The 14,017-nt window shown below is 42.5% G+C and overlaps 1 protein-coding gene across 4 annotated transcripts in view; it reads right to left on the bottom strand.

Annotated features, from left to right (window-relative positions):
- Positions 1 to 14,017, bottom strand: part of CPAMD8 (C3 and PZP like alpha-2-macroglobulin domain containing 8) — a 54,228-nt gene that overhangs the window by 1,428 nt on the left and 38,783 nt on the right. For all 4 annotated transcript variants that reach the window (XM_087769760.1, XM_087769762.1, XM_087769761.1 and 1 more), the window contains 6 exons: positions 12,941 to 13,028; positions 7,442 to 7,516; positions 6,606 to 6,711; positions 6,402 to 6,512; positions 5,506 to 5,718; positions 4,978 to 5,052 (listed from right to left, as the gene is read on the bottom strand). In XM_087769760.1, coding sequence (XP_087625886.1) covers positions 4,978 to 5,052; positions 5,506 to 5,718; positions 6,402 to 6,512; positions 6,606 to 6,711; positions 7,442 to 7,516; positions 12,941 to 13,028 — 668 coding nt within the window. The remainder of the gene's footprint in view (positions 1 to 4,977; positions 5,053 to 5,505; positions 5,719 to 6,401; positions 6,513 to 6,605; positions 6,712 to 7,441; positions 7,517 to 12,940; positions 13,029 to 14,017) is intronic.

Genomic DNA, 14,017 nt, shown 5'->3' with positions numbered 1-14,017 from the left:
CCAACAGAGTGCCTTACATGACTAAAGGAGGCTATGCATGTCAATGGACCTGCACATGCATGCTTAGATTCACATGCAAGGAGAAAAGCTGCTGTAAATCAGAATTTTCAATTTTGCAGTCTGAGACTTGGGCACTGGAAAAAAAAAAATCATAGGGATAAAAAAAACGGGGGCTATGTAATTTGAAAAAATCTCCAAGTTTCATTTTAAAATATCTAATTTTAGGCATTAATTGAGGTGCTTGAGTTAGGAACCAGTTCACACCAAGACCTTTATACAGTAAGATAAGAGTAAGAGATATCTTTGGGAACACCAGATGTCACAGATGAGTTACTCTGCACCCTGAAAATGCATCTCTCCTTTGACTACGTCCAAGCCAAGTACCTCAGTTAAGGAGAGACCAATCCATACGAAGATGTATAACATGTGCATTCTTTTAAGCACCGTTTTATAAAAGCCAGTTACAAAGCTAAAGGGCAGGCTGTGTTAGAGCAGTTTACTTGGTGCATGTCATGAAAAAGATCAGTATAAGCAGCTAGATTTCTTTTCCGCCTAACCAGAATGAAGATTTTGGCACAATAGGCCAGGAGCCTACATCAAAGCCATTCGCTTCTCCCTCAGCCGGCACTAGCAGAAGCTGAGATACATCTGCTTCACCACAGTCACATACCACTGAGAAACTTCCATCATTTAAGAGAGGAACAGACACATCACAGGCAGAAACAGATATTTATCCTCCTTGCATTCACTCCAGCCTATACTAAGACATTGGCAGGTCACTCCAAGAGTGCATATCCCACTCAAAACAGGCTGTGCCTCTCTGTGCTAGGTGATTGCTCACTGTCCAGAGGGTAAGACTGCAAGATAAAACTTCTAGGAATATCAATAGGTCCCTGTTTTCTAAACTGTTCATCGAGCCAGCTTAGCTGTCCATCTTTCCTGTTTGCTTTCTGTATACACTGCTCTAATCCAAACCAAAGCAATCACTGAAACATAGTTGTTGGAAGGAAGAGAAGTTCCCTTTCCCCTCCCCCCCACCCCAGTTGGCTTTATTTAAGAAGAACACTAGTCAAGGCCTTTGAAAATGTTTGTTCTCTAGAAATAAAATATCTGAAGGCTCTTCCCTGTTGCCTCCCACATCCTCCCAGCAACAGGCTCAGCCCTAGGCAAGGGAATGCTTGCCTGAAAGCAGAGTCAGTCTCTGTGTTCACTTCTTCTTGGCCTTCTCCATGTGAGAACCTGCCAGATCATGAGCTTGTTCTATGAATGGATGATTGCTGTCCACCAGGGACAGAATTAACATCACAGACCTCACTCTTCCCAGGAATGCAGCACTGGAGTCGGAGCAAAGACGAAAGGCCGACATTTCCTGTTGCATACAAACCACTCCCCCATCTCCAAATGTTTGTGCCTAAGCCAATGTTTGCTGAACACCGATGGGGTGAAAGGAAAAATGGCCCATTGCCAGTTCAATCAATCCTAAAAGAACAGCGGTCCTGTGAATAATGCGCCTGCCAGGGAGTGTGGCGAGATGATTCCACCTGGAAGCAGAGTTCACTCCGATGTCCCTGTTAGGAGCTAGTGATGGGTGATGGCATTTAATTTTTTAAAAAATAACACCGACACCACCAAATAAAAGTATCATAATTCCACCTGGAATTTTCTTGCAGCTACTGGCCCTTCTAACTGCTAGAGCAGAACCGTCCAAATAGCGTGGCTCCAGCTGCGGGGGGAAGGCTGGGGGGTCAGGCAGCACGCAGCTGGGTGGGCTGCCTGCTCAGAGCAGCACAGAGCACACCACCACAGCAGCACTGATGCCACCGCGTACTGCTGCACCACACTGATATTGCTTTTCCATCAAATACATGTAGAATCACAACATTACCGCGATATCAACATATTGTCTTCCAACATCAGTGGCTATACATTTAGCACTTTCAGCAGAGAAGATTTAGGCAATTTCAGAAGAGCGTTAACGATCTATGGAAGCAATCGAAGCACCACTTCATCAGAGAGATTGTATCAGAGCTACTGAGGATCCCCGAGGCTCTGAAATCCACCCATATTTTTGTAGCCTAGCGTGACAATGATGTTAGGAAAGCCACAAACAGAGAGGCACTCAAGGTACTGATACTCCAGTTAGCAGCCAAAATCCTGCTCCAGGGGCTTTCGGTCCAAACAAATATGACTGGAGCAGGCTGTGAAAGCGTACTAGCAGAGCTTCAATGCTTAGATGCAGAGGTGGGTCCACACTACTCATCAAAAACCTGTTCCATCCCTCTGAGTCTCAGTAATTCACCTGTGAGAAAGAACAGCTGAGGAAGGGGATTCAGACATGAGTTGTTTCAGCTGAGTCCTGTCACCCTGCACACTTTCCTCTCAATCAAGAGAATATTTCTAAAGATATGAAGAGGATCTACCCATCTGTACAAAAAAAGGCTACAGTTTTAAGGTCAAACCTCAGCCATTCCGCCTCACTTGCTGCAACATCTGCTGCAGCCTTTTGCAGACTTTATTTTTGCAGACTTTATTTTAAAACGCCTTGACAGTAGCTAGGTGCTGCAAGAAGCACCACATCCTGATTTTTCAGGACCATCTATATACAATTACTTAGACTGAATAGCATAACTCAAAAGCTGTTGCTTATTCTAGCGAACTCGCTGGTGTATATGGAACTACACTGCGAGTCTGCGTTTGCCAGAGTGAGCCCGAACACGTTATGAAGTTCCCCACTGTTTGCTGGAAGGAAGCTGGCTCTCATTGTTTCCATTGCTGGGGTAACATAGACAAGAGCTAACAATGAAAGCATCAATCAAACCAAGCTGAGCCTGCACAAGTCATATGGCAAATACTGAAGGGTTTCAGACAATATAAACACCACGAGGTTCTCCAAGAAAATGGTATTTCCTGAAGATTAGCACACTGAGGCAGTTTCACCAACCTGCCCTAAGCTTGATTTGGCTCCTGGAGTTCTGCATCCTTTTAGGAAATCGCAGATTTAGACATGGCTCATCAGAACTTTCACTAGAAACCCAGAGCACCTGAGCCGACTTAAACCAATCACATGCTTCAATGCTAACAAACCAGTGAGTCCAAATGAAACCCGTGTATAAGGAGGGATTCATTCATTTGTTAAACTTTGATTCATGTACCATGTGGTTGACCTGAGAGGAGCCCAGAGGATTAATGAAAATCACATGCTGGGCCCTTTTCCTGATGCAGGATTTAGTCAGTTTTATTTCTGAATGCTCACTCTGCCACGGCTGCTCAGACAGCTCAGTTCAGAAGAGTATCTGCCTTCCAAGAGACTCGCAACTTGAATGCTCACAGATCCTAGAACAAAGCCAGCTCTAAATGCTTGTGCTTTGACAAATATATCCTGATGGCATAAAGGTTTGTTAATCTAACATCTGTATAAAAATGCCACACACACACAAAAAAAACCCAGAATTTCCACTTTTGCTCTTATTGATAGCCTACTGAGCCAACATTGCTTTTGTCTGTTTAGAACAAAACCAGAGGGTTATTTTTCTTAAGACAGATACTTTAATGCAGATTATTTCGGAAACACCATTCCCAAAATTTTTGGATTGTGGACTACCATCAAGTTTTTTTTTCCCCAGGTAACCATATTTTTACTAAAATTTTTATTTGAAAGTAATGTAATTGCAGTCCCATTTTGTAGAGCAGCAGCAAAACCCTTCGTATGGCCTTGCATACCAGCAGTGCCCTACAGAGCAGTTTGGGAATGCTGCTCGAAAGGGTTCAGATTGCAAACAGAGTTTCCATGCTGAGTACATAGCATTTGCACAGAATAAAAAGCAACAAGCATCCATCTCAGTTATTCTAACGGACAGCAATCTTATATATGTATTCACACTAAGTCCAGAAACAAAGGGAGGGAAACAGGAGAGACATTAAACACTGCAAGATTGAATGACCTATAGAAATAGTCATAATGGAATATTCACCATGCTTTTACACCTTAATAAGAAAACTGTCCGTCAACTTCTGTAGAGCAAAGGAAGGGCAAGGAACAGGACGGTGTCTCTCGTGTTGGACACATGCTGGTCTGAGCTCCGGTGCACAAGAAGGACAGGAGAAGGCACAGAGTCTTCTCTTGAAGAATTAACTTGTTTTACTGATTTTTTTAGGAGAGTTAGAGGCCAGGGGGAAATTAACAAGTGGAAAGCAGCCAGGAAAAATCTAGTCCAGTTTATTTACTAGAAACAGCACGAAACAAACTATTCTATTGACCCTCCACTGCTTCTTGGTGAGATTTATTGTGAGCCATGAGCAAGTTCGACATGAGTCTTGGAAAAAAGTGTATGAATATAAGCACCAAATAAAATGAGCAGCCAAATTCCTGGCTACTCCATCTACTGACCTTAACATTTTTGCTCACTAAGGCCCTTTATTCCAAACAGCAGCTCTGAGAGAATCAAGACTGCCAGCTCAATTTTTGCACAGAACTGCTAGGGACAAAGTTAATCCACCTGGATTCTAGTTCTTGCAATGGTTTGGTCTGTTGTCATGTCCTGTTCAGTTGTTTGTTGAAACACATTACATCAGCCTGGTTTTAAATGTGATCTTTCCAGCTTAATGTTGAAGAAAAGATCACAAAGTGAGTGTTGTTGAAACATACCAAGGCTGAGAAAACAGGAGGGTCACTTGCCCACTCCTATGAACAATCACCTAAATCTTGCACGTGCACTGAACAGAACAGGTACCATGCAAGATCTCCTGAAAGGAAAAGGACTAGAAGAGCTAGTCTGTTGTTGAATAGTTATCCTAAGTTTCCTTGATCTCTTCATTTTTTCTGATTTCTGAGTGTTCAGTTTTTTCTAAAAGATGAGGAAATTCAGCATCTTTACTTAAATGTGCTTAAGAGCCATATATACTTTTATACAGCGGTAGGATAAACTTTAACCTCGCAAAAGAAAAAGGCCTTGGATAAATACAAAGGTATGATATTACCTGCTGGAGTTTGTTGAACACTGGGTTGCTCAGCTGTGTGGGAGTGCGTCTCCCTTTCTTCTGGCAAATTCTTCGCTGTAAACAAAAAAAAAAAAAAAGAAATGCATTGGTTATAAAATTTGTTACTGAATCTCTAGAAAATGTTTGCATTTCCAGAAGTGGCACACTTGGTTCACTGAGCATCTTGAAAGCCCATGCAGAATCTCCAAAGAATGTTACATTTCATGGATGTAATTTTTATCTAGGATTATTCACTTCAGATAAAACAGTATCACTAATTTTATCTGAAGTTCATTCTGATTGGTCAAACATATTCACGAGAACAGAAAAAGTTATTCTGAGCTAAGCAGGAAGACAGCTGCTCTTAGATCTTAATCCCCTGTAGTATGAGTGGCAAAATAATAGATAGGAGGTTTTGAATTCTCCTCTTTTCCCTGCCACATGTACGTAATTATCATTTGCTTAGACGAGGATTTGTAGTGTTCTGCAACTAGATCATAACAGAAAAGGGAACTGAATGAAACCTACAGGCAGAGCATTGAGACATGGGCATCTGCTCTATCCTTGTATTATTCCTGCATGATGCTACTTCCATCTGGCAATGGTTCGGGTAAATCTGTCCGTCTGATCCACATACAGGCTCCCCATCATAGCCACAGTCTCGCGAACACATGCACTGCTCAAAATACTCATCCTCCAAGCAGCCAAAAATGTTATTGCAAGGCCCAGAGTGAACAAAGCCTGAAAAGTAAACAGAAACATCCAAAGCAATATTTTTTGCATAGCATGGGGAAGGGGAAGATGGAGTGGCAATTTTCTTCTCTTTCTCTGATGTAAGTTTTCATGTTGAATTCCCTAAGACTTCTCATAGGAATTTACAAACTTGGTAGAATAAAAAGCTCTGGGAATAAAGCTGTCTTTCCAAAAGAACCATATTGCAGCAGACTGCAGGTATAGGATAAAGCAACTATTTTGCATGACATAGAGGACAGAAAGGAATGTATAGCTTCTGGGGAAAGTTATTCCTTTCACTGATGCATGAAATCGTTCAATCTTCCTACAGTTAACTGTGGAACTCTATGGCAAGATATTTTAGAGAAAGAAAACACGTTGCATTTTAAAGAGTTGTTACCTTTATGTTTATTAACACATCTCACCTTGTGCAGATTCTTCCAGAATTAAACATTATCTCTTGCCTCTGAAGTAAATAATAGTCCCTGTGGTGACTGAAGAGCAGGCTACATTGGTCTGTTTGGCTGTCATAAGTTTAATACTGCTACCCCACAAACCTTTGTAAAACTTCCACTAACACAGACAGTGAAATAGAGCATTTTTCTAAATACACTTTTGAGTTCTGAACTCCTGGAAAGTATGTCTGCGGGCTCCATTTTCCAAAAAATCTGCTTGGCTTTGGTGCAACTTACCAACCCATTGGCTAGCTGAGCTTTCCACCTCATTGCATGTTGGCCCATCACAGAGCTCCCGAGCCAAGGGACTGTTTTCACTCACGTTGTAGAAACGAGTTGCTTCAAAAGCTGCAGGCCAGCAAGAATGAGAAATCACAACTGAGCCTTATGCCTAGAGCTCTAATGCTGGAGCTCAAAAATCAAAGGAAAACAGGCACATACCTGGCTCATAGTAATCATACACTTTGATAGGAACAGGAGCTGTTTTCCCAACTATATGCTCTCTGAAAGCTTGGAACTTTACACAGGTCATGCACTGGCTAGGAATCTGTATAAAATTACGTAAAAGACTCATTGTAACAAAAACTGCACTTTCAGTGAAGAGAGAGACAAACACAGGCAGCATGTGCCCCTAATGCAACATGCTGTGCTTGGGACACTTGGGGGGAATGAAGACCCCTCCAATACTAGGTATAGAGACAAAGATCATGAATAAAAGCCAAACAGGATGAATTAAAATATGTGATACTTTGCTGCCCTTTGAAACACATATTTGCCATACAACAATGTCAGAAAGTCAAACCTGAAACACAAGCTGTATTCTCTGGCTTACCTACCACCACTCCTGTCATCAGCCAGCTTGCTAATGCACCTAGCTAACAATTTACTGCTGACGACCAAGCCAGGAGAGAGCTCATCTTCCACTCTCAGGTATGTGTTGTGACATCTGAATTAAACGGCATTTTTACTCTGTCCTTCTAGCAATGCTAGTTGTACCTGAAGGTGAGATTATTTTGAGGCAAAAACGAAGTGGTATCTGCCCAGAAATTCTATATGGGCTGAAGCTAATCACCTGCCTCTGTTATGCTTTGGTTTCCAACCAAAACCACACCACCTACCTGCCTCAAAAGAGGCTCAGGACAACTGGCCAGGTAAAGCTGCATGGTAATCCTCATCTGTGAGGGACCATGAACAGCAATGCACTGGTCTACGCCTGATCCACTGGTCATTTGCCTTTCATTGAAAAGCAACATAATTATAAGAAACAAAGTCATTACCTCATCAAAATAAAAAAGGACTTTTCTTCCGTCCACTTCATATCTTTTTAATCCAATTTGCTTGTTCATCAATAACTGGGAAAAAAAATCAACAGGTTTAGTTTCATCTCATTTTATAGAAAACAGTTTGAAATTAGAGAAGAAAGATTTTAGACTGCTTAGAAAACTGATCAGAGACTAAAACCCAGGGATTTCTTCTGCTGGAAAAGGATGTTTCAGTAAGAGAGAAGGGAAATGCAAAGAGGATTGCAGTTGCTGTCATACAACTGAGGAAAAAGCCATCTCTCTCCTTTTCTGTGACCTGATGAGGAATGCTTGCCAGGTGCACAATGCTGAGTGTTCTTCCTGGTCCCTGGTGCATTTATCTCCCTCAGACTATGCCTGGCATATCCTCCATAATCTAATTGAATAGCTCCCAGATTGTTTTCAGTACCAAGGCTCAAGCAAGACCTCAGAGACCCCAAAACACTCGATAAAGTCTCTTATTTACACTCCTTCAGACCGCCAGGGAATTATGCTGCTGGATTGCACCGGGTATTAAAGGTCCCCTTCTCCCACCGGCTGAAAAATCCAAAACATTCTTCTGCCAGGAAAATTAATCCTTACATTTGAAAAGAGCAGCCATTTGAAAGAGCCCTAGGCATCCTCCCTTTTGACGAATGGGGTCAGGCCAGGCCTCTGCTACTCATCTCTCCCTCTGAGGCCCAGGGATTTGTAATTTGCATTGTACCAGTCAGGCCTACAGCCTACCTGCTCTTTTTTTGATTTATTGGGACAATCTGCATATCTTAGGAGTAGCAGAACACAATCAAAGAGTACTTCCCACATCTGGGGTGCTACCGCCTCTAATCTACCCCAGCCCATCTACCCCCAAGAGCCCTCATTTACGGAATTACTGCACCACCTCAAAGAAACTAGTAACTATCTCCCTGGTACAGAATGCTAATGAATCACCACCAAAATATAAATGCTATCATCTGATATAGTTCTACAAAGTTTTATTTTACAATTTCCCAAAGAGTTACTCCTATGATTTTTCATATTTGGAATACTAACGTCTCAATATTATGACGACTGTCATGGTGTATGTACCTGATCCGTCGATCAATCATTACTGTTTTGATAAATTGTATTCAGAATACATCTACCATGTGAAAAACATTTAATTCAGAAGCTGGGGAGGATGATGGTCTGTGGAAAAGGATTCCTGTGTTTTAATCCCAGTTTGGGGAGCAGAGTAAGGGCCAGAGCAGATACTTTAATTCTATTCTCCAAACTGTCCTATTACTTTAGCCTCTGTCAGACAATCCCGTTTGTGACACAGGGATAATGTTCCCTTGGCTTTTTTTTTTTTTTTTTATTTTTCTGAAGTTATTTTGAGATCTTAGAATGAAAACTCTGTGGAAAGGAGAACAAAGCATTATTATTATTATTATTATTATGTATTAGAAAGAATGACATGAAGCAAAAAGCATTTCTACTGAAATTTGCCCAAACCTGCTACCAACAGCTTTAACTGTGAATTTTTTCAGCACAGTGCTTCTAGTTGTAAAACCCTGCACACCGCTTCCTGCTATGACTGTAACAAGCAAAGGAACATGTGTTTAAGTCCCACACAATATGGAAAGGGCCAATTTAATTTGTCCTTATAATTTTAGGGGCCTGATGGTGGCTGTTATTACTCAGCAGTAGATGGCTGCAGACAGTCCTTTTATGAGGGCTTGGAGAGGCTGGCGCCACCGGGAAATGCTCAGCTCAGCTAAAGTTGCATTTTTCTGGTGAAGCTTGATATATACCAGCCTGGGGTGACCTCCTGACCTTGTCGACACCCAACATTATTAGAAGGATTTGTGGCTGCACAGCCAGGGGGGCTGCCCTCAACGTGCAACAGAGCATTCATTAACCATCACTGCCCCGGAGCTGCACACGGGTCCGCTCCACGCACACTGCTCCCTTGTGAGGGCAAACAACAAACAAGGAAATCTGATTTACGGCCCTGCCCCTCCTCACCGGGAGGAGAGGGAAACGGCTAGGGTAACAAGCAAACGCAGCAGGGGGAATGACAGGGCTCTGATGAAGGTGGTGTCCAAAATACAAGACAAAACTAGTACTGGGTCTTCAGTGGAAGAATTTCTTTTTTGTCAGCATGATTTGGATACACATTTGATAGCCATAAATAAATCACAGGCGTTGTATCTGCATCTTCACTGCCTACCTATATACATATGCTTGAGCTGTGTCCCTACATTTCATTTTTACAGATGCAAAGAGTTTCTGCAATAAGACAGATGGAATTCAGCTCTTCAAGGGGAACATTCCCCCTTGATGATGCAATATCCTTCCCAATTTAGCAAAGTCTCCTACTGCCCAAAGGAAGTAATTCTGTTCTGGTTATGGAAATGGACTGCCCACTGCTGAATCCCAAGTGCAGAGTCCCTTCTCCAAATCGACACACCAATTACTTAGTCTTTTGCCCAAAGAACTTTCAAAACGGTGGGTTTTGAACCAGCTCTTTTGTGTCCGACAAGCCCTGAAGAAGTATGTGCTGCACAAAGTGCCTGACATCCTTCTGAGATTTGCAAGGACGTAACTCGGATCAGCTCTGTGCTGCAGGAGCTCAGCCTTCCCATTTAAGAATCAGCTCCTTTTCCCATTAAGATAGGGGAGAAAGGAAAACAAATCACCTGCTCTTCTATGCCCAGAGACCCTAACAGATGGGGCTACACTGGGACTCTGTTGCTTCTCTACCCATAGAGGCAGGAACACGAGGTTCAGACAGGTAGGAAGATGCCAGAAGGGAAAGCACAACCACCTCATCTGCTTGGTGCTAGAGAAAGCCTCATGTGCTGGAGAGCTCATTCAGCATCGAGATAACGACTCCTGTGCAGCAGCAGGGCAGCTTGCTCTTACCCTCTGGCTGCTTCCATCCAGGCGAGGTTCAGGGATGCGACAGAAGGGAGGAAGGGTACGAAGCTGACACATGCTGCTTCCCAGACATTGATTCATCTATCTGACACAAGCAGCGTGGGTAAATCTCCCTGTTTCTCTGCTCTAGTTTCCACATGCCCAGTGGTTGTTTCTGATTTAGGAGTGCTGACCAGCACCTGGTCAAGGAACTAGCAGTGCTGAGGCACCAGCAAGACGGCACCAAATGTGACAGAAGAATCTCTGAAGCTACGAGAAACCAAGCATCAGAGGCAGGCTGGTGTCACAGAGCACAAGGATTATGGCAACACACTAGAAGACAAGACAGAATAAGAGGTACTGGAAGCAAAAGTGTTTTGAAACATTATACAGCTAGTCCATTGGGGAACCAGAATCAGAGTTTCCTTGCAGAGTGGCTATCCTAATGTTAATCATATATTCACAACTGTCTTCAGTGTTTCCTTTACTTAGAACATGCACAACATGCCCTGAACGCAGGGTAGGGTAAACCATCAGCACAGCACAGGAGCAGATTGCTGCACGTAGCAGCATTTTAGTAGTAACTAAATACAAAATAAGCATGTTTGGTTTACAAGTCTTTATCTGGGACCCCTGTCTGGCCCAGCCATGTCAACGAGCCTCGTTCCAGAGCACAGCTGCCTTGGCAAAAAGGAAAAAAATTTCAGGAACTGAAATGACAGAAGCTACGCAGTCCCTTCTCACACAGGAGCTTATGGGAGCTTCTCAGGACTCTCAGTCTAGAAACTCTTCACTCTGTCCCCTGCTGAAACCAGTAAAGGAGATATTCACTGAGTACAGCCTGGACGATGGGAGCTCCTATTTCTGTAATTTCTTCTTAGCTCACTTCAGGAAAAATAAGTACAGGGATTTGCTACTTAACCTAACAAATTTTCTGTTTTTCTGTAATGAAACCCCCCTTTGCACTCTTTGTTTCAATTCTTTCCCTCCCTTTCCTCCTCCTTTTCCTCTGCTGATAAAACATTCCATGGGTTTAACACCATAAAGATATCCTGTTGTTCTCCTCCTGTCTCATTCTGAGTTCTCAGCCTAAGCCAGGTTTCCATCCATATTTCTTCTGCCATTATTTATATAAATTACTGTGAAAGAGAGCTTCTTTGAAAACAGTACAAACGACTGTCACTCTAGCACCTTCAGCAGGAGGAGACAAAATAGCAACCAAACCCACTACAGGCCCCCTCACCTAATTTTCCTCCTTTCTCTTACCACAGGGATACTGGAGACCTCCTACTGGTGGTCTTGCCTCATCTGAATAGCCATATTCATTTTGTTGCACCATTTGTTTCATGTGAGAGAGAATATCACACTCAAAGGTCAACAGGCAAAGAAAAATCAATACATTTTACATGCATGCACTTGAAAACAGAATTCTCAACATGCAGCTAGTGAACAGATATAAAATAACTTTGATATTTCTCTTTACAGGAATAATTACATATCTGATCAACACACATCTCTGTACAAAAGTACTCCAGCACAGCTCCCAAACACTGAAAGGATGCAACTCTCTTCTCAAGGACTAGCACACAAGTTTCTCTGGCTTCAACGACAGCCCAGGAGACTATCCAACAGCAGATTTTGACATGGATTGTGAACGCCTGAAGAGGAACATATTGGTCTTATTTTCTCCAAGAAAATGCAATGGTGTTTATATTACAAATTAGCCAAATCAAGTGAAATCCTAGAGAAGACAAAGCAATGTGCACTTTCCCTTGAATTAGGATGTCAAATTAAACTGCCTGGTCTTTAGTACAATTCTACTTTAAAATCCTTTCCCCAAATCCCTCCCCCCCCCCCCAGTATAACGATGATAAAGTTATTAACAGAAGAGATATTTTGGAAGCAAAATACTTTTTAGCTCTTTACCAGTTCTCAAGGATGCAAGGGTTCTACACCTCTTTAGTTACATAGTCCTTAAAAACTCTTATTTGCAGCATAAAAAACACCAGCGAATATGCTGTAATGCTTCCACAAAATATAAAGCAAAGCTAAAGATTACGGTTCATCTCCCCTAGAGGGCTGGCTGGGTAAGAGGCACATTCTGTCCACCTCAGTTTGGCTTGCAATAAACATGATGTTCTCCCAGAAGAAAGAAAGAAAGAAAGAAAAAAAAAGGAAAAAAATTCCAAGACACAGAGCCTCCAAAGAAATGGAATCCAGATGTTGGAGATAACACAGCCCACTAAGAAGCCATAAACAGCTCCTGTTAGAGCACATTTTCACTTCAGCATTTCCAAATGGGTCTCATTTAATTACTGTGCACTGTGCTCAGTAATAAACCTTCATTTGGCCATGTTCGGTAAATTTGTTAATCTTGCTCAGAACAGCTGTTTACTCACTTCAGATAAATGCTTTTTGACAAGTGAAATCTCCTGCCCTCCCCAATTTGAATTGCGCCTTTTTGGACAGTGCAATAACATCCAATGGCATTTGCTTCCTATTGCTCCCCGGAGGGAATCCCTGCCAATTAGAGAGCCAGGTCCTGGCCCAAGATCATGCCTTGCACTCCCATTACAGCACCTTACAGCGCCTTACCTGCTCTAGGCTCTCAATATCCGCACGAAACCCTGAGAACAACGGCACTTCCAGGACAGCCATGTTAGAAGATCCAGAATGCAGCCATCTTCCCATGAGAACAAAAGAGAAAAAGAATGAAAACAAACTCAGGATCCAAGATAACAAATGGTACATGGACAATCCGGGATGGAGAACAACTGAAACAAACTTCACAAGGAAAAAAGTTAAAAGGATCTACTCTTCTTTGAAGGACTTGTTGAAAGCCACAGTCTACTTGGCTTTACAAAATCCTCTTTTCTGCTTTTATTCAACAAAAATTAAGCCCAACTCACAGAGGGCAGAGATGTAAGACATGTCCAGGCAAATGGAGGCAGAAAAGCAGAAGGGAGCATGTAGCCTCCTGTGGGGCTGCTTGCCTCATTTTTCAATTATCACAGAGAAAATGCACTTGGTAAAAGGGAATAACCCCTTGGAGTAGAAGAAACTTCTGTTCTTTCCTAAGTGGAGGGCTGTAAATGGATTGTGGTGTAAGAGGAATGTTACTTCCCTACACCAGGCAGAGTCATTCAACCCTAGGGTTTCATAAATGGCCATTTCCCTCCAGCATCTAATTGACACCAAGAACAGCATCTTTGCTAAAGAGTCAGCAACCTCACTCTCTAGTTACTAGTGTTAAAGAATTCACTGCCTATATTGTCCTCTATAATATCAATGAAGACTCCAAAAAACCACTGAAATTCAGAGTTGTTACTGCTGAACTGTGCACAAAAAAAACCAAAACAAACCAAAACACAGGAAGGGATGGAGAGTTTATTTGGGCCATTGCAAAAGATTTAAATTTCTTGCAGCATGGCAGAAGAGTTGACATCGTAACAAAGAAGCTCCTGCTAATTCCAGAACAATGCTCCTTTTCTCTGCATTCACATCCAGTCAGCTCTAAACTATCCCTCCTTGGCAGCTTACCTGCTTGCTCTTTAGTTGTACCACAAAGACAATGAGCTTGGACCCAGGAGGGCTTATTGCTCATGCCCAGCACTGAGAAAACGCAGTACGCAGCTTCCAGGATCAAATTTGCCAGATCTGAACTGGCTCCTG

Source organism: Nipponia nippon, unplaced genomic scaffold (assembly GCF_047370975.1).
Source record: "Nipponia nippon isolate SJK-2023a ecotype South Korea unplaced genomic scaffold, ASM4737097v1 scaffold_31, whole genome shotgun sequence".
NCBI classification, from domain to species: domain Eukaryota; kingdom Metazoa; phylum Chordata; class Aves; order Pelecaniformes; family Threskiornithidae; genus Nipponia; species Nipponia nippon.
This window is presented reverse-complemented; position numbering and strand designations above follow the sequence as displayed.